This window comes from Bos mutus, chromosome X, assembly GCF_027580195.1.
Source record: "Bos mutus isolate GX-2022 chromosome X, NWIPB_WYAK_1.1, whole genome shotgun sequence".
Lineage (NCBI taxonomy): Eukaryota > Metazoa > Chordata > Mammalia > Artiodactyla > Bovidae > Bos > Bos mutus.
In genome coordinates, this window is record NC_091646.1 from 70,221,298 (window position 1) to 70,247,708 (window position 26,411).

At 39.4% G+C, this 26,411-nt stretch overlaps 1 protein-coding gene across 11 annotated transcripts in view; it reads right to left on the reverse strand.

The window, feature by feature from the left end:
* TAF1 (TATA-box binding protein associated factor 1) overlaps positions 1-26,411 on the reverse strand; it is a 114,360-nt gene that overhangs the window by 38,278 nt on the left and 49,671 nt on the right. For 4 of the 11 annotated variants that reach the window (XR_011463277.1, XR_011463276.1, XM_070366125.1 and 1 more), the window contains exons 33-38: positions 16,115-16,182; positions 15,450-15,566; positions 11,590-11,715; positions 10,709-10,810; positions 10,297-10,453; positions 9,565-9,742 (exon numbers count right to left, since the gene is read on the reverse strand). Coding sequence is in view for 9 of the 11 variants with exons in the window: in XM_070366125.1 (XP_070222226.1) it covers positions 9,565-9,742; positions 10,297-10,453; positions 10,709-10,810; positions 11,590-11,715; positions 15,450-15,566; positions 16,115-16,182 (748 nt within the window). In the remaining 2 variants the exon portion in view is untranslated. The other 7 variants (XM_070366121.1, XM_070366122.1, XM_070366120.1 and 4 more) reach the window with 4 other exon arrangements.

Sequence of the window (26,411 nt, forward strand, 5' to 3'; positions counted from 1 at the left end):
AAGAGTTCTTGGAACTCTGCATTCAAATGGGTATATCTTTCCTTTTCTCCTTTGCTTTTTGCTTCTCTTCTTTTCACAGATATTTCTAAGGCCTCCTCAGACAGCCATTTTGCTTTTTCGCATTTCTTTTTCTTGGGGATGGTCTTGATCCCTGTCTCCTCTACAATGTCACAAACCTCCATCCATATTTCATCAGGCACTGTCTATCACATCTAGTCCCTTAAATCTATTTGTCACTTCCACTCTGTAATTGTAAGGGATTTGATTTAGGTCATACCTGAATGGTCTATTTCCCTACTTTCTTCAATTTAAGTCCGAATTTGGCAATAAGGAATTCGTGATCTGAGCCATAGTCAGCTCCTGGTCTTGTTTTTGCTGACTGTATAGTTTCTCCATCTTTGGCTGCAAAGAATATAATCAGTCTGATTTCGGTATTGACCATATGGTAATGTCCATGTGTAGGGTCTTCTCTTGTGTTGCTGGAAGAGGGTGTTTGCTGTGACCAGTGCGTTCTCTTGGCAAAACTCTATTAGCCTTTGCTCTGCTTCATTCTGTACTCTAAGGCCAAATTTGCCTGTTACTCCAGGTGTTTCTTAACTTCCTACTTTTGCATTCCAGTTCCCTATAATGTAAAGAACATCGTTTTTGGGTATTAATTCTAAAAGGTCTTGAAGGTCTTCATAGAACCGTTCAACTTCAGCTTCTTCAGCAGTACTGGTCAGGGAATAAACTTGGATTATCATGATATTGAATGGTTTGCCTTGGAAACAAAGAGATCATTTTGTTGTTTTTGAGACTGCATCTAAGTACTGCATTTCCGACTCTCTTGTTGACTATGAAGGCTACTCCATTTCTTCTAAGGGTTTCTTGCCCACAGTAGTAGACATAATGGTAATCTGAGTTAAATTCACCCATTCCAGTCCATTTTAGTTTGCTGATTCCTAAAATGTCGACTTTTACTCTTGCCATCTCCTGTTTGACCACTTCCAATTTGCCTTGATTCGTGGACCTGACATTCCAGGTTCCTATGCAATATTGCTCTTTACAGCATCGGACCTTGCTTCCATCACCAGTCACATCCACAACTTGGTGTTGTTTTTGCCTTGGCTCCGTCCATTCATTCTTTCTGAAGTTATTTCTCCACTGATCTCCAGTAGCATACTGGGTACCTACCGACCTGGGGAGTTCATCTCTCAGTATCCTATCTTTTTGCCTTTTCATACTGTTCATGGGGTTCTCAAGGCAAGAATACTGAAGTGGTTTGCCATTCACTTCTCCAATATCCTGATAATTAAAAATTTGCAATTCTCTATTTTTTCTAAAGCGCTTATGTTTACCAAAGGATCATTGTGAATACTGTTACAAGGACTATGTGCATCAGAATTATAGGTATGCATATTAAAAATGCACATTTCAAGCCCAGGAATTTAAATTTACAATAAGCAACCCCTATTTCCATTGATGTAACACTTGTTTTAAAAACAGCTGATACAGAGGATAGCATTAATTTGGGAATGTTGCTGCTTATTTAACTTATATGCAGAGTTCATCATGCGAAATGCTGGGCTGGATGAATCACTAGATGGAATGAAGACTGCCGGGAGAAATATCAACAACCTCAGATATACAGACGACATCACTCTAATGGCAGAAAGTAAAGAAGAACTAAAGAGCCTCTTGTTGAAGGTAAAAGAGGAAAGTGAAAAAGCTGGCTTAAAACTGAACATTCAGAAAACTAAGAACATGGCATCTGGTCCCATCAGTTCATGGCAAATAGATGGGGATAAAGTGGAAACAGTGGCAGATTTTGTTTTCTTGGGATCCAAGTCACAAAATTGAAAGACACTTGCTCCCCAGAAGAAAAGCTATGACAAACCTAGCAACGTATTAAAAAGCAGAGACTTCACTTTGCTGACAAAGGTCCATCTAGTCAAAGGTATGGTTTCTCCAGCTGTCATGTATGGATGGGAGAGTTGGACCATAAAGAAAGCTGAGCACTGAAGAACTGATGCTTTTAAACTGTGGTGTTGGAGAAGACTCTTGAGAGTTTGTCCCTTGGATTGCAAGGAGATCAAATCAGTCAGTCCTAAAGGAAATCAGTCCTGAATATTCACTGGAAGGACTGATGCTGAAGCTGAAGCTCCAATACTTTGGCCACCTGATGCAAAGAGCTGACTTATGGAAAAGACCCTGATACTAGGAAAGATTGAAGGCAGGAGAAGGGGGCGACAGAGAGTATGAGATGGTTGGATGGCATCTCCAACATAATGGACATGAGTTTGAGCAAACTGGGAGATAGTGAAAGACAGAGAACCCTGGCATGCTACAGTCCCTGGGGTCACAAAAAGTCGTACATGACTTAGCGACTCAATGACAGAGAACTAAGATCTCTCAAGCCACGTGGTGTGGGGGAAAAATCACTTGGAAAGAAAAGAATCACTTGGGGTATCTGTAAAATATACAGACCACCAATCTTCCCTAGGCATTGTGACTCAAGAAGGTTGAACTGGGGCCTAGGAATCAGTGTTCCTGAAGCACATCAGTGATTTATCTTCAAAGTCAGGGGGGAATATTAGATTATTATATTCAGCAAATATTTGCAACATAATTCCTAAAACCCTGGAGTTGCCAAAGAAGCTTAACTAAACTACCAATAGGAAAAGATTGGCTATTTTTACACTGATATGGAGCTCATGTTTTGGAAACACAATCCTGAGGTCACCTTTTCAAGCTCAATTCTAGTCCCACTGAAAAATTTCCCACTACTTTCAGGATATAGACAAAACTTCTTACCAGGGTCTACAAATGCCCAGAGGTATGGTTTCCTTCTTAGCTGCTTCTCTATCCAATACTCATCTTTCTGGTCTTAAAGGTGACCCTTCTCCAGTCCAGTTTCCCCATTAGTAAAACAGGAATAGTAACACCTATCTCAGATGGTTCAGGATCAAATGAAATCAGGTAAGAGCTCTCTGTACAGAAGCTGGCAAAGTGAATGACAACAATTATTTAATCAAACCAAGCTCTGTTTCTACTTCTTCACATTGAGTTCTTCAACCCACCTGCCATCTGGTTTTTGTACCCACCATTACAAGGAAACTATTTTCACAAGGCTCACCAACTGCCAAGTTCAAATGACAAATTTCAGTCTTTATTTGATTGACCTTTCTGCAAGTAAGGGGGAGACAGAGGATGAGATGGTTGGATGACATTACTGACTCAATGGACATGAGTTTGAGCAAACTCTGGGAGATAGCGAAGGACAGGGAAGCCTGGTGTGCTGCAGTCCATTAGGTCACAAAGAGCTGGACACACCTTAGCAACTGAACAACAACAAAAACAGTGTATCCTGGTTTCCTCATACTTCTGGCCAGTCTTTCAAAGTAACTTTCTTGGTTCTTTCATTGCTTCCTTTTTCAGACTTTTAAAAAATATTTTATCACAGCAACACATGCTTATTTACATACCAATGACAGCTACTCAGCAAGGTCTTCCTTGACCATTAAATTAGAACCCTCACCCCAAACCCTCTCATATCACTTTGTCTTCAGAGTACTTCTCTCACTCTCATTCACTTATCTGTCTTCCTCTCCCACTAGATCCTGAACTCTATGAGGGAAGGGGGTATGTTTTATTCACTGCTATATTCAGAGCACCAACAATAATGCCTGGTACTCACTAGGCTCAATCAATGTTTCTTCACTAATTAACTGAAATATCCCTCACATTTAATCACCTGTAGATTTTACCTCCCCTCAATTCTCTCAAATCTTTGCCTGTTCTTGCATAAGAACAACTGACTCGTACTTTGCTTAAATGACTCACAACCATATCCAGTCCTATTCTATAGTCCATAGCCCAAACTGCTGCTAAAATTATCCAAATCCTTCAATAGATTCTTACTGCCTTTAGGATTAAGTCCAGATTCTTTTGCCTACAGAGCTCTCTGTGACCTTCGTGTGTGCTCAGTGGCTCAGTTGTGCCAGACTCTTTGCAACCCCATGGACTGTAGCCTGCCAAGCTCCTCTGCCCATGGGATTCTCCAGGCAAGAATACTGGAGTGGATTGCCATGTCCTCCTCCTGGGGATCTTCCTGATCCAGGGACCAAACCTGTGGGTTTCTTATGTCTCCTGCATTGACAGGCAGGCTCTTTATCACTAGCGCCACCTGGGAAGCCCGGTGGCTCAATAAATGCTGAATGAATGAATGAATACCATGTACCCATCCAATCTCCTAAACCAAAATTCTGGAAGTCATCTTCCATTTTTCCTTCTCCACTCCCAAATGCCAACTGGTCACCAAGTCCTGTTGATCTGTCCCCTAAATCTCTCTCAAATTCACCCCCTTCCTCCCTATCCTAATGCCACAGTCCTAGTTCAACTATATTTGCCACCCTCCAAACCATTCTCCACACTACCACTGGAATTTTTTTTTTAATTTTTATTACAAAAATAATATGTTCTTATAAAAATTCAAATACAGAAATAAAAGCACAGTGCCCAACCCAGTATACAAATAAACATATAGCCCCTTCCCTTCCAATCTCATTGCCTAGAGGTTATCACTGTCAATCATTTTGTGTAAATCCTTTCAGACTTTTTCCTTTGCATATACAAGTATATGTAAACACATATAAATATATACATGTGGTTTTATCATTTACAAAAATGGGATCACACTTGTTACACATGACTCTTCAATTTATTTCTTCATTCAATATACTGAGAATTTCTAAAACACAAATCATATTTTATCACTCCACTAGCACATTTCATTTCTAATTAATATAAAATTCACATTCATTAGCATCAATTCAAAGCTCTTGATGATATGCCTCCTGTCCATCTTTCAGTCTCACCTAGAGCCATTCCAGCATGGAGGGACTGGAACATAAACCACCTTAAATCCTTTCTGGAACAAGGCAGGTACAAACAAACAAACAAACAAACAAGGAACACACTCTGCTATTTGCCATTTCTGGAGTTTGGCCTTTTCATTTCATGTGACACTCTGCCTAGACTTTTCCATCTGGCAAGCTCCTACTGATTCTTCAACAGTCAGCTTAAAAAGTATGTCTAAGAAGACTTCCCTGACTTTTTCAGACATGACTGCTCCTCTATTTTCTCCTATGTTTTATACCTAGCTTAATTGCACTTATCTTACAGTACTGTAATGATTTATTAACATGTTTTGAATTTCCCTCCCCCTCCCCCAACTTAATGGTGAGATCTTTCAATAAAAGGAATGTGTCTTATTTAATTTTGCATCCCAAGGAGCTGATAGAACGCTTATCATGGAGCAGATGCTTAATAACAAATCTGTTGAGGATTTTATGATTCTAGGAACATTTACTGAGTACCTATTCTGCACAGAACCATATCCTAAGCATGAAAAGAAACAGAAGACACAGTCTTTGCCCTAAAGAACTTACCATTTCCCTACCATTTCCCCTGGGGGTGGGGGAAGGACAGAACACATTTACATGGCGACATATCATTTCTGACAAATATGCTGTTTCAAAGATTTATAATTTATTTGCCTCCAATCCACTTAGGAACAAGGCATTGTATAATCAAATAAATAATAAATAATGGGCAGTTCAGTTTGTCCATTAGGTTTATGGTTTTAGTGTGGCACAGAGTCCACCAGAACGCAATTCTCTGTCCCAACAGGGGGCTGTCAATGGTTACAGCCTGCAAATTAGAAAACTGAGGTGATATCATGCTTGGAAATTTTCTAATACATCAAGAGGACATAAAGTTATTAGCTATTTCATAATTTCTCTTCCTTCCCCAGGAACAAAATGATACCAAAAGCAATTAATAGAGTTAAGGAGAGTACTGCAGAAGGAGGAGAGTGCTCTCTTTTTGTTAGTGGTGGGGAAAGGGGGTTGCCTGGTTTTAAATCAAAGGGTGGCACTGCCCCAGAAAAATCAGAAGAGTTAATTTATTATCATTTACTTATTATTTTTTAAAAAGCTACAGTATTAATTAATTTGGTATTTTCAGGATCAGACACTGTAACAAATAAATATAAACAAATGGGGGAAAGGTGAGCCACCTAGGCTGGAGAACAGGGAAGGCGGACCAAGGAGGCCGAAAGGAAGCCTCATTCATCAGAGTCCAAGTCACTGTCCCCAGCAATGGAGTGGAAATCCTCACTGTCCTCCTCGTCCTCTGACAGCTGGACCTGGCTTAGTACGCTCGGCCCAGAGCGTTGCTCTTCCTCCTCATCTTCTTCCTCCTCTGATACCTCATACCCACCGATGCTGCTGAAGCTTGTGTCTTGGGTGTTCGACTTGGGATCAGGCTCCTCATAGCTCCCATAACTGAGAAAAGAAACATGTCATCTCTCAAGCTCGGACACCATCCTCTAGCTGACCAGTCCCGTTCTCAGTGCCACCAAGGGATCAGCCCATCTCACCTCCCCTGGCCACTAAAATGATGGCTCTGGACTATTCTACGGGTACCTGAGAGAAAAATGATCCTATTCTAAAACATCAACTTGCCAACTTCATATACGCAAGAATCTGAATGAAACTCCCCTACACCTGAACAACACACTGCTAGCTTACGTGACCATAAATGCTCTGATAAGCCTCGTAGGTTTGTCGACCACTTATAGCCTCACTCATCTACATATCCAATTAGTCAACAGTCCTAAAGATTCTACCTCTTCAATATATCTCACCTTTATCTCCATCTTTCCAGCCCTACTCTGCCTGCTCTGGCTTCATTCTTCGAGATCTCTGGCCTGCACCACTGCCATCAGTCTTCTTCCAGTCTTGCTCTCCCCAATTAATTTCTTCACATTTCTGCCAGAGTGCTCTTTATTTTTGTTTGTTTGTTTATTCTTAATTTTACTTAAAAAAAATCACACAAGTAATGCACGTTTACTGGTTTAAAAAAATTAGAATATACAGCAGAAAAAAAAGAAAAAAATCACCAATAACTCTACTACCCAGAGATAATCTTTCGGTATATGACCTTCCAAATTTTTTTCTATGCCGTTTACTTTGATGCTTAAACATTTTTTTTTTAATTTACAAAATTGGAATGCTCTATATACTCTTCAGGAATCTGCTTTTTCACTAACGTTTATAATGAACATCTTTCCATGTCAATAAACATACATCGATAGCATCATTTTAACAGCTGTGTGGTATTCCACTGTGTGGCTGTAACATGATTTATTTCACAGTCTCTCACTAGAACATTTAACCTGTCTTCAATTATTCCACTATTAGAAACAATGCTGTGATGAACATCCTTGTACAAACATCTTGATGAAGGTTATTTTATTATTCCCATGGAATAACTCCCTAGATATGGAATTGGGAGGCCAAAGAGAATATACATTTTTTAAGCTTCTGATTTGTAAGATAAATTGCTATACCTCTCTCACCTACCCCATTTTTTCAATTTCTATTACCAACCAGTGGTTTCTGAACGTCCTTTTACGCATGTCTTTTCCAACACTGGGCATTATTATTCATTTTAATCTTTGCCCATCTGATAGGAAAAAAATTGCATTTGGTTGTTTTATTGCATTTCTTTGATTCTTAGGGAAGCTAAGTTTTCATAATTTATTGGCCATTTGCATTTCTTCTGTGAATTAATTCATGGCTTCTGCCCATCTTTCTTCTGGGGTACAGAGCAATCTTTTAAAATACAGATCTGATCATACTACTCTCATTCAATGTCTGCCCCAAATTCTCAGGCCCTTCATGATTTGGTCCTTACTTACCTACCTCTTTAAACTGTCTCTATTACACCAATCATGATGAAAAGCACCAACCACACTGAGCTACTTGTATTCTTGAGAAGTGTTTCATGTCTCTGTGTGTTCATATATGCTCTTCTTGGTCTCTGGAATGCCTTTCCCTTTCTTCTTCATTTAGCTAACTCCTACTCTGATTCAGCTCAGTTTCTCTAACCAGCTCCCCTACTCCACTCCTACCCAAGCCCCAGAAAAATCCTGTGGTTTCCTATCACAGCACTTTTCATGTTACACTGTGATCATCATCTGTTTGCCTGTTTTAGACTTCCCACTAAACTGAACTCCCTGAAGGAAGGGATAACATCCTAGTTGCTTTTGTATTTGTGACAAATATTTGCTCGATGAATTAAGGCTCTTAACTGCTTGCCTGATGTGTGCTTAGTCGCTCAGTCACGTCTGATTCTTTGTGACTCCATGAACTGTAGCCTGCCAGGCTCCTCTGTCCATTCTCCAGGCAAGAATACTGGAGTGGGCTGCCATGCCCTCCTCCAGGGGCTCTTGCCAACCCAGGGATTGAACCCCGGGTCTCCCTCATTGCAGGTGGATTCTTTACCGTCTGAGCCACCAGGCTTGCTGGTGGCTTGCTGGATACCTTTGGCTTAGATGTATCATATGTATCTTAACATATCCAAAGACAAATTCATTTTTTGCCTCCTTTCCCACTCCATCTAATACCTGTTTTCCCTCTTTCTTATGTCAGTGACATTCCCATTCATTACGTATCTAATCTCCTTACCTCTTAAATCCAAATGATCTATCCTCTAAACAGCTCTTAAATATGTCCCTTCCCTTTCCTCCACTCCTAACAGATCCTAGTTGAATTTCTTATTATTGCCCTGAAAGTGAAAGTGAAGGCTGCTCAGTCATGTCTGACTCTTTGTGACCCCATGGAGTCCATGGCATTCTCTAGGCCAGAATACTGGAGTGGTTAGCCTTTTCCTTCTCCAGGGGATCGTTCCAACCCAGGGATCGAACCCAGGTCTCCCACACTGCAGGAGGATTCTTTACCAACTGAGCCACAAGGGAAGCCCAAGAATAGTGGAATGGGTATCCTATCCCTTCTCCAGCGGATCTTCTGAACCCAGGAATTGAACCAGGGTCTCCTGCATTGCAGGTGAATTCTTTACCAACTGAGCTATCAGGGAAGCCCAATCATTGCCCTAGAGTTATTTAGCACATAAACTTGATGTTACTTTCTTTTCCTTAAAGTGATGATTCTCATTAACCATAATCCACATGTTTTAGCACGCCAGTTAAGGTCCTCTAACAACATAATCCCTTGCTGCTTCTAGAGTCACAACTCCCAACAACTTCCCTTTGGTCTGGAATTTCTTTGCTATATTTCTGTGCCTTTGAACATACTGTTTCACCTCTAAGAATCTCCTCACCTGCTGCCACTTATATACTTAGTAGACTTCTATTCATCCTGTAAGGCCCAGTTCAAATGTCCCCTCATTTGTGATACTCCCTGATTACTCCAAGCAGAGTGAGACACTTCCTCCTCCTCAGTGTGACTTGGCACTTTGTACTAAACTTATGCTATATAGCTCTTCTCACACTGTATTGCAATGATTTTGTATCAGTCTCTTCCACTAGACTGTGAGCTCCTCAAGGGCAGGATATGTCTTGCTCCTTTGTGTATCCCCAAGGGCCTAGCATAGTGCCTGGCCCTAGTAGGTGCTCAAGCAACGTTTGATGGATGAAAGTAATATGATGCTGGGCCCTCTGACATCATAGCTGAGCACTGATGCCACAGCCCCCGTACGTAGCATGTTGCTATCGATTACCTGATATTGCTATCCTCCAAACCACGAGAAGCCTCCCCACCGTCTCCCTCATAGGACATCATGCTTTCTTCATTTTCCATGCCCATCCTTGTGTTTTCTTGAAGCATGCGGGGCTGTTTGGGTCTTATCCCACCAGATCCTACATCCGAGTCACTTCCACTTTCACTCAGCTGGATAGCTATGAAAAGAGAAATCCTGAGATAAGCTTGACAGAATTAACATCTTTGGCTTAGTCTTCCAGAACTAGTTAATCCCATGCATCTACACAGGTATCTTGCCTGGACTCTCCACCTCAGAGGACTGCCTAGGGTCAACATTGACAAGATGTATAGTTTGGAAAATGAATTAAAAAACCATTTCAGTGCAATCTGGTTTTTTTCCCCTATCATCTCCTTCTATATTCTTCCCCTACCACTGCAATTAATTCACAAAACATCTCTTTTTCTTAATTTTCTTTCCCTTTTGCCACATATAACACATCTTTCTCATTTTTATCCAAGTATTCAAATCAAACTTGCTGCTTTGGCATTGCTTTTCTGACTATCATCTTTTTCTACCTATGCTGTATTTTTTCACCTCTTCTAAGACCAATGAATTTAATCATCCTATGAGTGAATGCTCAGCACCTTGAGGTCTATTAATGGGACTTCAATAAAAGAACAGCTTTTGGTAACAGCATATGTGGCCCAGAGCTTCCTCTGAGCCCTGAGTGTGCTATGATGAGCTATGTACCAGAGAAAGGATTATCTCCTTCTTCATCACTCCCAGCATCTTCCTCATCATCTTCTCCTTCAGACATAAGCAAATCCTCATACAGGACACTGGCTTGAGGCTGTTGCACAGTTCCTTCCTCTTCATCTGCAAGATCACCATCTGCATCTTCACCTTCCTAAAGGAGACCAGTTGAGACCATTAACTGACCAACTAAGAGACCAGAAGCCACCACCAGCCGCCCCCTTGCTGCCTTACAAGATATAATTTTGGTGGATAGATTTGGTCAGCTGGTTCCAAGGATTAAAGTCATACTGGGCCTCACTATAGAGACCCTATGGTATTGCCTGGGGACTTGGCCTATCCTGTACTTCTGGGGCACCTACCATATAAAGGTATAATGAAACCATAAGCTTTCTGTAAGCATACTCACTGGGGCTGGTGTCTTAGGTTTCCCATCCTCCTCCTCATCATCATACCCTTCAATATCTACATCAGAGTCTTCCTCGCCCAGCCTACCTCGGCCCTGGTGCATCTGAGTAAGGAACACAAATAGTACATCATTGAGGGACATGCCGGTAGGAGGAGTTAACCAGGGGCTCTCACCCAGGACAGATGCTCCTCCCTGATATCCCGGCCAACCCCACAGCTAGTGGGGGCTGTTACACAGCTCAAAGCATGTGCATTTTCCCCCATTCATTCTTTGGAAATCACAGGTAGGGTAAAAATTAAACCCAAAGAATAGGAAGGTCCTTGGTCTGTTATTAGTATAGCATCACAAGGAGACTTCCTTCTAAACAAGCTTTTCCTAGCTTGTGTTGGACTCTTTGGGACAGAAAAACCCTCCTGGATTTTGCACTCGCCAGTGGAACCTTGACCGAGATCAGCTGATAAGATTTCTGGCTTCAGATCAGGAGTATCTGCTGATACCTCTAGAAAAGGCCAATTTAAAAAGCTTAATTTTAAAAACAACTTTGATAACACATGTACAGTTAAGGTAGCAGGGCAATTATTTTGAACTATGTCTCTGAATGCAGCTGGTCTTTCCAGTCAGGATACTCTGATGCCTCACACACTTTTCACACTTGTGTCTTAAGTTCTGCTGTGCCTGACTCTGCCCATCATGACAGAAGACAAGCCAGTCACGTGACCTGCCACCATCCCACCTTGAAATCACATTTCCAGGCTTTCACTCCCAGGGCCAAGGGGTCTGATCATCATCCTTGACACATGTCATATATCACCACCATTACTCACCCATCCCCTACCCCTAAGCATACTACCAATCTCACTAAGAGAAAAAGACTATCCTACCTGTGTCACCTGCTTTTCTGGAGTGGCAGTGGGAATATCCAGGACAGACATATTGCTCTCATCTTGAAATACAGAAGCATCTCGAGACATACTGAGGGATGTGTTGGTATCATACAAATCAGGAGGCTGTGGCACAAATCATACAACTTAGCTTCTATTTAGTAAAGGGAGTAAAAAATTCAGAGAACTCCCCTTTAGTGCATTCACTGAAGAAAAGGTCATGCACAACAATCCATTTAAGGAAAAAAAAAAACATAGTTTTGACACAGTTTTATGGGCAAGTTTTGGGGGCTCTCACAAATATTGCTCATTCTATCAAAGAGGCATCCGATGTATGTGATCAGAAGCCTGAAGCAGAAAAGCATCCAAGCTATGGGACAATTCTATGTCCTAATAGCCTCTCTGGTCAATAACCTAATTTCTTCTAAGTGTGGTCTTATTGCTTTTAGGCCCAGGGCTCCACACCACTGCTATTCTGACTGTTTTGGTGTAGAGACATCTAAAATGGGATAAAGAAATGTCAATTCCAACCAGAACATGGAAAGGGGTAATAGCTTATGAGCTCACTAGAGGATAATATGAGGCAAAATAGCATGGTGAAAAACCACGGACTTTGGAGTAAACTGCCCTAGGTTTGAGTCCTGGCTCCACCATTTGCTAGCTGAGTAACTTAAACAAATAACTTAATGTCTCTAAGTCTTAGTTTCAACTTTAAAACATGGATGGTAATGTCCACCTCACATGGTTGTTGGGAAAATTAAGAGATGTGTATACATGCTCCTTACCCCATGCCTGGCAGTCAAAAAATTATAGCTCCCTTCCCTCTTCCTTCTCCTAAAGTGAAGAGGGATTTAGCAAATGGACTATTCAGTGAAAGGAGGGTGTGCAAAGTAGCTTCAGTCGTGTTTGACTCTTTGAGATCCTACTCTGTCCCTAGGGATTCTCCAGGCAAGAATACTGGAGTTGGTTGCCATGCCCTCCTCCAGGGGATCTTCCTGATACAGGGACTGAACCCGAGTCTCTTGTGTCTCCTACATTGACAGGTGGGTTCTTAACCACTAGCACCACCTGGGAAAGGAGGGCAGGAGAGACTAAAAATTAACAGGCTAGCAAAGCCTGCTCATTTAGGAAAGGGCTCTCTAAAAAGTTGGCTGAGGGTAGAAATATCACACAGTTATTAAAAATGTCTTCAAAGACCATTTAATGAAATAAAATGCTCATAATATAATGTGAAGTGAAAACAAGACACAAAATAATAATGACCAATTTCACGTTATAAATGCACACACACGCACATTACAGATTTGAAGAAACACACCAAAATGTTCACAGTGGTTTGGTTCTTTCTCAGTGGTGGACTTGATTTTTAAGTAATTTATTTATTCTGTATGTTTCCCAATTTGTCACAATGAACATGTACTTTTATCAACAAAGAACCCACATATGTGTTACTTTGCTCTTGGTTTTGTTTTTAAAGCAAACAAACAAGGCTGAATGGGAACAGGGTTCTGGAGAAAGGAAAAACTGAATTCAAAAGGATTACAAGTGCAGATAAAGTAGTTGTGGAACAAAAGAAGAGGAAATTAGGGAATGAAACACTATGTGGAAAAATATAAAGCAAGCAATTTTAGAGAACATGTCAAGCTGAATGTATAGTGCAATATAAGCTGGGTAGAAATAGTTGAGTGAAAATACATTGATTACCACCCATTTAGAGGTGGCAGTAAAGTATGATTACTGTCATATTTCTACACAACAAAATTGTATTAAAAAGGCAAAGGCAAAGCACTCGCTCAGTCGTGTCCGACTCTTTGCGACCCCGTGGACTGTAGCCTACCAGGCTCCTCTGTCCGTGGGATTCTCCAGGCAAGAGTACTGGAGTAGGGTGCCATTGCCTTCTCTAGGAGATCTTCCCAACCCAGGGATTGAACCCGGGTCTCCCGCATTGCAGACAGACGCTTTACCGTCTGAGCCACCAGGGAAACTTACACACATTTTAATATTTAATAGCATTTGGGTTTGAGAGTAATATTAAGTAAGGACAATCACTCACATGCATCTTCCTCAGGTTCAGAGGTAATGAACTGGGCTTACTAAATGTGTATATATGAGTGAAGGCAATGATAAGAGAGTGAACTGGAATAATGAAGAGGCAATACCTACACCCTACTCTTACCAGGAGATCCTCTAACTGCACCAAACAGTTACTGCTCAGGAGGGAGCACAGTTGCCAGGTTTTCCTCAGCTATTTTTGAGACAGTATGGGAGGGGAAGGACTCACCACAGGGCTAGACTGATGCTGTCATAGACCAGAGCAAACCATGTGCCGCTCAGTAGTTAGACTCTCCTGAGGAATGATGGCTAAACTTTAACTTACCAGAAAGGGTCTGTGGAAGCTGTTGGGCCTATTAGCAAATAGGACCTTCCTGGGGAACATCACTCACCCAAGCCCCCTTGACCCAATCTGCCCACATACTCCTAGAGCTTTTCCTTGTTCTGGGCCTGGAGGAAGTATCTTAGGGCTCTTTGTATTTGGCCCCTCAGTGACCTAGGTTTTAGGGTAAAAGAGAGAGTAAAAGATAGATAGGGAGACTGTATGAATGAGATACAGACAGCAATTATCCAACAAAGATCACAAAGGCTGCATTTATTAGTTCAGAGTGAAACCTGAGCAGAATGAAAAAGTTTTCCAGTGGGAATTGGGAGAAACTTGTATTAGAATATTTGGTTAAATTCGAAAGAACCTCTGAGAACCCTGTAGATGACTTTCATACGCATAAGGAAATAAACATTTACTGAATGTCTACTGTGTGCTAGGCAAATGGCCTCATTTAATGTTTACAACAATCCTGAAAAGTACATTTTAGAGAAATGGAAACTGGATTAGAGGGGTCAACTTCCCAAGTTCACAAAGCTAGATAGCAGCAGAGCTAAGACTCAAAGCCAGGACTGTTTTATACCAAACTTCATGTATTTTCCACTTTACCACAGTGCCTCCAACAGTTATAGTCTGGTTAAGTCCTAGTCTTCAAATATGCTGGCCCTCTAAGAGTACAGTATAGATGAAATACTCTCAGTATATTCAAGGGTCAGATCAGAAAGACTAAAAATTTCTTATTAATCTTGCTCTCTAGTCTTTGACATGGAAATTTAAGAACATTATAAACATTACCTTCTTCATTTACAGGGAGAGAAAGTCAATCCAGGAAAATGGGTGACGTCTGAGCTACACTAAGATAATTCAGAGGGAATAATGTGGCCCATGTCTATACTCTTGGGATGTCACAGAACCCTAATGGGGCTTCCCAGGTGGTGCTAGTGGTAAAGAACCGCCTGGCAACACAGGAGATGTAGAGATGCGGGTTCGATACCTGGGTGAGAAAGATCCCCTGGAGGAGGAAATAGCCACCCACTCCAGTATTCCTGCCTGGAGAATCCCATGGATAGAAGAGCCTGGCGGGTTACAGTCCAAAGGTTCGCAAAGAGTTGGACACGACTAAAGCGACTTAGCACAGCATATACAGAACCCCAATGCTGGGGACAAAGGAACTCCAGGGATTCAAGAGGATGCCTTTGGCCATGGTAGTCAGGAGTCTGGTACTCCTAAATACTGCCTAAACGACTAAGACCCCACCCCATTCATACATCCCACGCCTGTCTCTTTTGGATCCAACAAGGCTACCAAGACCCATGGCCCTCACTCACCTTAGCCTTTGAGAAGACAAGAAAGCACACGAAAGGCATATGAAGAGGAAGGACAGAGAAGAAGGGTATCTCAGTAAATACATCTGTTAACATGCTCCCAATTTCCAAAATCAATAAGAAAACTGTAAGAGGAAGTTTCTAGTCCTCAGACTTACCTGAGGTGTGTAAGGCCCTGGGGTCATTGGGTCCAAGCTTTCTAATTCTGCTTCCTCCAAAGCTGCTTCTTTAGCTGTACAAATATCCTTCTCAAGTTGAGTCAAATGCTCATCATACTGAGGAAGAAAAGCAGTGAATTCATTCAACATGTGTTTTAGACATTGAGAAGCAAACAAAAATCCCTGTCTTCGTGGGAGGGAGGTTCAAGAGGGAGGGGACCATGTACATCTATGGCTAATTCATGTTGATGTATGGCAGAAATTAAACCAATATTATAAAGTAATCATCAGTCAATTAAAGATAAATATAATTTAAAAAGCTAAAAGATGAGCACAGAAAAATAAGTTTATAAAAACCACTTTCTGATGAACTTACTAAAGTGATGTCAGCCTGTGAAAAAAATCCCTGTCTTCATGAAGCTTGTATTCTCGTGGCAGGATACAAGGATACATATGGTAATAAAGTAAATAATTATACAGCTTATTAAAAACATTTAGTGCTGGGTAAGAAAATAAAGAAGGGAAGAATACAGACTGTGGGTTGAAGGCTGGGGTGGGATATTACATTTTAAAAAAGGATAGGCAGAGAAGGCCTCCCTCAGCCCTAGGGAACAAAAGGATTCCAAAAAGTTAGATCCTACAGGGACGTCCTCTTTTTCACTTACTTCAGTCAGTGTCTGGTAACAGACGTTCACAATCTCCTGAGCAGTCTTAGTATACTGACTTTCAGGCCCTATAAATGAAAAAAGAGAATGCCATTGCTTCAGCTCCAGAAATGCACTTTCTGTCATCAGCAGTGGTGTCCTCTTGTCCTAGGTCCAAAAAATCATGCTTCAGCTTTAACTTGGACTCTTGCTCTAATTTTGGAGGGGGGAAATTTCAAACACATACAAAACCAGAGACACTAACATAATGAACTCCCATGTACCTCTTACCCATCTTTAACGATTATCAATAAATGGTCAATCCTGTTTCATTTACACACCAACTTTCACACTCTTCCCAAATTATTCTGAAGCAAATTCTAGCATTTCATCCATAAATTGTTCACTATGTGTCTTAAAGGACTCTTTAAAAGAAATGAACATGGACGACTGTATAATGGTATGTCATTAAACATGTCATTAAACATGTCAAACCCATAAAATGTACAATACCCAGAGTGAACTCTAATGCAAACTATGGACTTTGGGTGCTAATGATGTAGATTCATCAGTTGCAACAAATGTATCCCTCTAGTGGGGGATGTGGATAACAGGGGAGGCTGTGCATGTGTAGGGATACAGGGTTCATGGGAATACTCTGTACCTTCTGTTCAATTTTGCTCTAACTGCTCTAAAAAATAAAACACAGTAACAACTATTAAAAAAAACAACTACTGAGGATTTCCCTGGTGGTCCAGCGGCTAAGACTCCATGTTCCCAAAGCATGGGGCCTGGGTTTGATCCCTGGTCGGGGAACTAGACCCACGTGCTGCAACAAAGAGCCTGCATGCCACAACTAAGACCCAGTGCAGCCAAATAAATAAATAAAATTTTTTTTAATTAAAAAAAAACCATATTACACCTAAGGTAGCTAACAATAATTCTTTAATATTATTAAATGGCCAGTCAACATTCACATTTCCCCAATTGTTTTATAAATGCTCTTTTACATTTGATTTTTTTTGGGGGGGAATTATAATCCAAATAAGGTCCACACACTGCATTTGACAGATGTGTCTCTTTAAGATAGTTAACCTATTGGGTGATTCTTAACCAAACTACACAGTTCCCCATATAGATTTTGTTATAAGTTGTAAATTGGTGGCTTGCAGGTCAATCAGTTTTATTTGGCTCACAAAAATCAGTTCAGGTGGTGATCAGTTTGTGATGTGAAGAAATACCAAATTATTGTATTATATACCTGGAACTGTATGTATATATTATATATATATATATATATATATATATATAGTTATATATATGTTATATACAGCGTAATATATATGTGTCTATATATATACATATATATAATATATTGTTGTAGGTCAATTATACTTCAATTTAAAAATCACTTCAGTCTGTGAAAATGGATTGAGCTGTGTACTCATACACTTCTGTATGTAAATTACACCTCAATTAAAAGCTTAAAAAGAGCTTAATTAGTTGGCAACATTTATCAATCAAGAGATTTCATATAAAAACCCAAATGTCTGGCTTCTCTCAAAAAATTAAAAGGTGGCAACACACGGTCAGCATTCTCGTGAAGCACCAATGGGCTGGATCTGAGTAGCATCTGCCCCTTTTAGATAAGGCATGTGTTTCACACAGTTCCTACCAGGTCTGCTTGTTTATGCCTGGAGCCTGAAAGCATCTGAGTTGTTATTCCCAACTTAACTGAGTTGTTAAGTGCTTTATAATATTCTTTAATATACTAATTATTCACCTCCTCATTTGTAAAATATTTTTGAGTACCTCTAGGTGCCAGGCATAATACACAGACATGAGTAAGATACAGACGATATCCTCAAGAAGCTTATGGTCTTAGCACAGTGTATGTGTTAGTCACTCAGTCGTGTCCAACTCTTTGCAACCCCATGGACTGTCACCCTGCCAGGCTCCTCTATCAATGGAATTCTCCAGGAGATCTTCCCAAGCCAGGGATCAAACCCAGGTCTCCTGAAATGAAGACAGATTCTTTACTGTCTGAGCTACCAGGGAGCCCAGTGAGACAGACTATAAACAAATGAGGTGATACAACGCAGTGAAAAAATACATAAGAGGGTTTAGTAGAGGCATAGAGGAGGAAGTGACCGATGCTGGGATGGAAGAGGGAAAGAAGAATTAGGAAAGGCTTCATAGAGGAGGTGATCCTTGAATTAAACCTACTATTTATCAGGATGTAAAGTATAAAAAATATACCCCATGTGACATTTTTGTGCCATAACTACATAACTACTCTGAGTATTGTTATTAAGCTATTCTTCCCTGGTGGCTCAGCTGGTAAAGAATATGCTTGCAATGAGGAAGACCCAGGTTCGATCCCTGGATTGGGAAGATCCCCTGGAGAATGAAATGGCAACCCACTCCAGTATTCTTGCCTGGAGAATCCCATGGACAGAAGTGCATGGTGGGCTACAGTTCACAGAGTTGCAAAGAGCTGGACATGACTGAGCGACTAACACTTTATACTTTTTATACAAACAAATAAGTTCATTTCAGATTAAATTTTTCACAAGCAAAGGTCCATCTATTCTTCATAAAAGATGTAAAATAAAGTTGTGTCCTCACACAAGCTGCCAGGGCCAAACCAGAAGGAAAACTTAAGTCAACTAAAAGATATTCAGGACATAAAGACAGCCAGAGCTGGCTCACAGTCAGGAACAGTTTTGAGAGATAGGCGTCCACAGCTGAAGTTTCTGAGTTCTAATCTCCTAAAGCCACCAGGAGGTTGGTCCTCAAAGTACTGATGGAGACAGACGGCAAAAGTTATCATATAAGGTTTCATGCTGATTAGAAATGCATGATGCTAGAGAAAATAGGCTGCATACAAGTCACAGTCTTCCTTTACTGAGCAAGTACATCAGCAGCTTATGGCAGTATCCTGGCTCATACACCTACAAGAACCTGACTCATCGCTAAAATTCCAGCCTACAGATTAAGAATTCAGCTCTTCAGTTCTGAAACTGAAACATAAACCAACCCTTTCAATATCTCAATCTTCTCATTTATAATGCAGGGGAAAATTAATTTTATACATTTGCAAAGTTTTCTCCCTTAAACCATTTTACCAATACAATATTGTAAAGTAAAATAATAATAATAATATTTTTAAAAAGATGTGTCTTCATTCCCCATTTTCTTTGCAACACATAACTCTAAAGAAATATCCACTAATAATACTCCAGAATATAAAAAATATACTTATTTATATAGCAAATACAATTCTCTATGTGTTTTGATTACTAGCTGTGTCTGTTCTCAGTTTTTGACAGTCCATGCTCTCAGGAGTTACAAGTGTTTCAGCTACTTAACTCTACATATATGAAAAGTAACACTGAAGTATTTTTTTAATGTGTTTTTTTTGGTATCCTTTTATTGTAACCTTTTATTTTGTATTGGTGTATAGCCAATTAGCAATATTGTGATAGTTTCAGGTGAACACTGAAGGGACCCAGTCATACATATACATGTATCCATTCTCCCCCAAACTTCCCTCCCATCCAAGCTGCCACGTAACATTGAGCAGAGCTCCACAGCACTGAAGTATTTTTGATGAAAGATGGTGGCGGAGTTGGCAAACCACTGTTAACACCACTGAAAAAGGATAAAAATACCCAGATATCTATACCTATACCAGAAATTCTTGAATGGGGTGGTAATGAGAGATCCATGAACCCCCTGAAACTGCAAACAGAATTTTGTATGTAATATGTATTTTTTTGAGTAGAAGATCCACGCTTTTCCATCAGATTCTCAAAGGGGTCCATAACCACCTCCATAAAACTAAAAATTGTGCTCTATATTCTGCAGTAATCAGGTGCTTACTAAAAGTAGGATGATCAGCTTTAGGTTTCACAGCTAAGGAAGAAAAGAGTCATCCAGTGAAAAGACATACACAGACAACAAGGCCTCTGTGGGAATAATAAAGAAGCTGGGGCTATTGTGGGGGAGAAGAGAGTAAATAGAAACTAAGTTTCAATTTCCCAGTCCCTAAAGAATTACTATACAGAAAATCAGAATTTAGAATAATTTCTGGAATGGCATGAAAATGAATATGAAAGATAAGGCTGTCTATGAATTACCACTGTGCCTTACAAGAGAACAAGTGACCCATTTGCAAAAAAGAAATGTTTTTGTTTGCAAAAATGAAAATTTTTGTTTTTCTTCTCTCCTTATTTAGTAAATCATGGCAAAGCAGCTGCAAATGTAAAAAAAATATATTTATATTTATACTTTGCCTCATTCATAAGGACTGGCAGTGGCCTACAGAATCATATGTAATTCAAATTCAAATATCCCTAAATAGTGATAATTTCAGTGACAGCTTTGGAAAGTTGATACTTTACTAAAATCAAAGAAAATTCCTTTTTTCATTTCTAAGTTAATTTCGCTCTTTAGTAATGTCAGGAGAAGAAAGGAAAGCTACAAGCTTTGTAGTTCTAGTAGTGAGACAGCAAACAAGTATTAATGCTATCTAAAAGGTTTCAGAGAAAAAATAGCATTAAAATTAAAAAATAAAATCTCAGTAGCAGTAGAAAGCTTTAAAAAAATCAGTGCCAGATTTAATATACATATAGACACTCACATATTTTTTATTGAGGCATAGTTGATTTATATCAGTTTCAAGTGTACAACATAGTAATTCAAAATTTTTATACATTATATTCCCTTTAGTTATAAAATACTGGCTAATATTCCCTGTGCTATACAATATATCCTTGTACCTTTTTTATACATAGTAGAAGCCACAGTATTTGTTTAATTGAAGTATAGTTGATTTACAGCATTGTGATAGTTTTAGGTATACAGCAAAGTGATTCATTTATTTATATACATTCTTTTTCAGGTTCTTTTTCATTATTGGTTTTTATAAGATATTGAATATATTAATAGTTTCCGATATTTAGCTATTTTACATATAGCAATGTGTATCAATTTCAAACACCTAATTTACCCTTCTTCCACCTTTCCCCGTTGGTAATTGTAAGTTTGTTTTCTTTATTCAATGTTTTATTTATTTATTGACTGCACTGAGTCTTTGCTGCTGCGAGAGGCTTTCTCTATTCATGGTGCATGGGCTTCTCGTTGTGGTGGGTTCTTTATTGCAGAGCACAGGGTCCAGAGCATGCAGCCTCGGTAGTTGTGGTGCACAGGCTTAGTTGCCCCATGGCATGTAGGATCTTCCTGGACCAGGGATTGAACTCGTGTGCCCTGCATTGGCAGGCTGATTCTTAACCATTGGGCTACCAGGGAAGCCCTGTAAGTTTGTTTTCTATGTCTGTGAGTCTATTCTATTTTGTAAATAAGTTCTTTTGTATCACTTTAGATTTCACATAAAGTAGTATCATAAGATTCTTTTTTATGGTTGAGTGATATTCCATTGTGCGTGTGTGTGTGCATTCTTTTTTTATTCATTCATCTGTTGATGGACATTTCGGTTGCTTCCATATCTTGGCTGTTGTAAACAGTGCTACTATAAACACTGGGGTGCATATATCTTTTTGAATTAGAGTTTTCACCTTTTCCAGACAAATGCCTAGGAGTACAACTGCTGGATCATATGGTAACTCTATTCTTATTTATTTTTTCTTTTTTTTAAAAAAAAATTTTATTGGAGTATAGCTGCTTTACAATGTTGTGTTAGTTTCTGCTGTACAACAAAATGAATCAGCTATATGTATACATATATGTCCTCTTTTTTGTATTTCCTTCCCATTTAAGGTCACCACTGAACATTGAGTAGAATTCCCTGTGCTATACAGGTTCTCATTAGTTATTTTATACATAGCATCAATACTATATATATGTCAATCCCAATCTCCCAATTCATCCCACCTCGCCCTTCCCCCCATTCCTCTCTGGTATCCATGTTTGTTCTCTAAGTCTGTGTTTCTATTTCTGCTTTGCAAACAGGTTTATTTTTAGTTTTTAAGGAATCTCCATACTGTTATCCATAATCAGTAGCCATAGCAGTTTTAAAACAAAGTAGAAATTCAATTTTTTTCTGAAGCATTCATAATGCTATACAGTTCATTCTTTTGCCTTTTTGAGTCATATAGAAACAGAATTTACTTAAACAATATCACATACTTAGATGAATGAAAAATTGTCCATAACAATGTCAGGTGAAAACTGTATAACCAAATATATGCTTTCATTTGTTAAAAAAAAAAAATACATGGTATGTATAAAAAAGGCCCAGATACTTCACACCAAACCCAATGGTACTCTGGAGAACAGGATGGGTAAAGGGGAAGGACAGGGAGATTTTTCTTTTTCACTTTATACAATTTTATATGGTTTGATTTTTTTAATGCGCATGTAACTTTTTATGATGGAAAATTTCAGTTTAAGTTATATACTTGAATTTTACAGACACAATTTGGCAAAGACTTTAAAACACTGATAATCCCAGAGTTGGAGAGGTTGTAGGGAAACAGACATTCTCCTTCACTGTCATTTTTATTATAAACAGGTACAACCCTCTTAGAATACAATTTTAGAACATCTATCAAAATTTCCTACAAATGTACAAGGATATCAATTATGATACAAATATACATGCTATGGAATACATTAAAAAGAATGATAGAGATTTCTATGTACCAACAATAAGACAGGATCAGTAAAGATGTTAATTTTCTCTAAATTGATCTATAGGTTTAACTCAATTCCTATTAAAATTCCAGCAAGACTTTTTTTTTATAGATATAGACAAAATACTTCTAAAATTTATGTGGAAAGGCAAAAGAACACAATTTATAAAAAGAATAAAGTGAGAGGAATCACTCTACCTGATGTTAACACTTACAGTAGCTTAGCTACAGTAATCACGGCAGTATGCAGAGGGATAGGTCAGTGGAACAAAATAAACCCAGAAACAGACCCATGCACTTAGCTGATTTTTCACAAAGACGCTCAGAACAATTTACTGAAGTAAGAATAGTCTTCTCAACAAACAGTAATGGAACAGTAGAACATCCATTGGCAAAAAGAAAACAAACCTCAAGCTAAATCTCATATTGTATATAAATTCAAAATGGATCATGGATTTAAATGTACAACACTAAAACTATAAACTTTTAGAAAAGAAAATATAAAAGGGCTTTCCTGGTGGCTCAGAGGTAAATAATCCACCTGCCAATGCAGGAGACACGGGTTCGATCCCCAATCTGGGAAGATCCCACATGCTGCAGAGCAGCTAAGCCCATGTACCGCAACTACTGAGCCTGTGCTCTCGAGTCTGGGAACCCCAACTACAGAGCCCATGTGCTGCAACTACTGAAGCCCAAGAGCCCCAGAGCCTTTTGCTCTGCAACAAGAGAAGCCACCGCAATGAGAAGCTTGCACACTGCAACTAGAGAGCTGCCCCCACTAGCCACAACTAGAGAAAAGCTTGCACAGCAATGAAGACCTAGCAGAGCCAGAAATAAATAAGTAAATAAATAATAAAATTTTTTTAAAAAAGAAAATATAAGACAAAACCTTTGTGATCCTGGGTAAAGCAACAACTCCTTAGAGACGTACCAAGAGTACAATGCAAAAAGAAAGACCTGATAAATTGGATTTCACCAAAATTAAGCATTTCTGTTCTCCCAAAAATACTGTCCAAAGACTGAAAAGATACAGACTAGAAAAATTCTTTGTAAATCACATATCTAATAAAGGAAGCATACCTAGAATACATAAAGAAACCTTAAAACTCATTAATCATAAGAAAACAATGCAATTAAAACTGGGGCAGGACTTCTCTTGTGGCTCAGTGGTAAAGAATCCACCTGCCAATGCAGGAGACATGTGTTTGATCCCAAGTCCCAGAAGATCTCACATGCAGTGGAGCAACTAAGCCAATACACCATAACTACTGAGCCCACGTGCTGAAACTAAAGAAGCCCACACACTCCAGAGCCTGTGCTCCACAAGAGAAGCCACCACAATGAGAAGCCTGCACACCACAACTAGACAGTGGCCCCCACTCGCCATCACTGGAGAAAAGCCTGAGCAGCAACAAAGACCCAGTACAGCCAAAAAAAAAAAACCTGGGGCAAAGAAACAGACACTTCACTGAAGAAAATACATGGGTGGTAAATATGCACATGAAAAGATATTTAATATCAATAGCCATTAGGGGAATGCAAAGTAAAAACACAATGAAAAAGATGAACAGATACAATTTATTTAAATAGTGGTAATACTAATACTGCAGAGAAACTGTATGATTAGTTCATTGCTGGAGAAAATGCAAAATGGTACAGGCATTCTGGAAAAGAGTATAGCAGTTTCTCACGGAACTACACATATATCTACCACCTCATTCTTGGGCATTTATCTCAGAGAAAGGACAATTTACATTCATACAAAATCTTATACACGAATGTTCATACCAGCTTTATTCACAATGGCAAAATATTGGAGAACTGAGTATCTTTCAATGACTGAACGGCTGAACAAACTTCTGGTACGATGAACACTACTCAACAACTTAAAACATGAACTACTGACACATACAATAAATTGAATTGATCTCGAGAATTATGCTTAGTGAAAAAAAAGTCAATCTCAAAAATATTGTACTATTCTTTGTATAAGATGCTCAAGTATCAAAAGTACAGAGATGGAGAACAGCTAGGTGGTTGCCAGGGAACAAGGAGAAAGGTGTGTGCACGTGGAGGGACAGGAATACAAAAGGTATCATCAGGGAGTTCTTCTGTGATGACAGACCAGTTCTAAACCTTGATTGTGGTGGTTAGGTGATGGCATAAAACTGCATAAAAAATACACATGCACAGATGAATATAGATTTTTTTCAAGGTGCAAACTGAATAAGGTCTGTAATCTAGTTAATGATAATGCATCAATTTCCTGATTTTGATATTGAACCACAGCTATCTAAGATGTTGCCACTGGAGGAAGGTACATAAAGGGTATACAGGTCTCTATAGACTATTTTTGTAATTTCTTGAGTCTAAAATTATTTCAAAATAGAAGCTTAAAAAAAGAGGATCAGGATATATTCATGAACAAAGAGAGCAAATTACAGAATAATTATCTATAAAAATGTCCACTGTTGCCAAAAGAAAAAAAAAGACAAAAAGTTAAAAACTAATGTGTAATTATTTACCATGTTTTGAGTCAAGTACAGAAAAAAGTATAAAAGGATATACACCAAACTGTTACCTCTAGGGAATAAAACCATAGAAATAGGAGTGTGCGGGTAGAAAGAAGCTTTTCTCTTCTTTTTCAGGAGAAGGAAAGATTTATTACTTGCAGCAAGTAAGAACACTAGGGATCTTTCCCAAAGCAGTGTCTCCGGAAGTGTTAATATTTAATTCTATCTATTTCTCTATCATTTGACTTTTTTTATAAGAAGTATGAATTATTAAAGAAGTCTGTTGTTTAGTCGCTCAGTCATTCCAGCTCTTCATGACCCCATGGACCATCCACCAGGCTCCTCTGTCCATGGGATTTTCCAGGCAAGAATACTGGAGTGGGTTGCCATTTCCCTCTCCAATTAAAGAGGTCTATCTGACAAAAATGCAAATGATAGGTGAGAAGTCTAGGCTGGGATATTGGCCAGGTGACTATTTATTGTAATAATTTAGGCAAAATATAATGAGGGTTTTAGTGATATGCTGGAAGTCAGGGATTTATTCAACAGGAAGAATCAAAAATAACTGTGAGGTTTCCAGCTGCTACTCAGTGATGCTCAGTTCAGTCGCTCAGTCGTGTCTGACTCTTTGCAACCCCATGGACTGCAGCACGCCAGGCTTCCCTGTGATCACCAACTCACCCAAACTCATGTCCATCGGTCGGTGACGCCATCCAGCCATCTCATCCTCTGTCATCCTCTTCTCCTCCTGCCCACAATCTCTCCCAGCATCAGAGTCTTTTCCAATGAGTCAACTCTTCGCATGAGGTGGCCAAAGTATTGGAGTTTCAGCTTTAGCATCAGTCCTTCCAATGAACACCTAGGACTGATCTCCTTTAGAATGGACTGGTTGGATGTCCTTGCAGTCCAAGGGACTCTCAAGAGTCTTCTCCAACACCACAGTTCAAAAGCATCAATTCTTCGGCGCTCAGCTTTCTTTATAGTCCAACTCTCGCATTCATACACGACCACTGGAAAAACCACAGCCTCGACTAGATGGACCTTTGTTGGCAAAGTAATCGCTCTGCTTTTTAATATGCTGTCTAGGTTGGTCATAACTTTACTTCCAAGGAGCAAGGGTCTTTTAATTTCATGGCTGCAGTCACCATC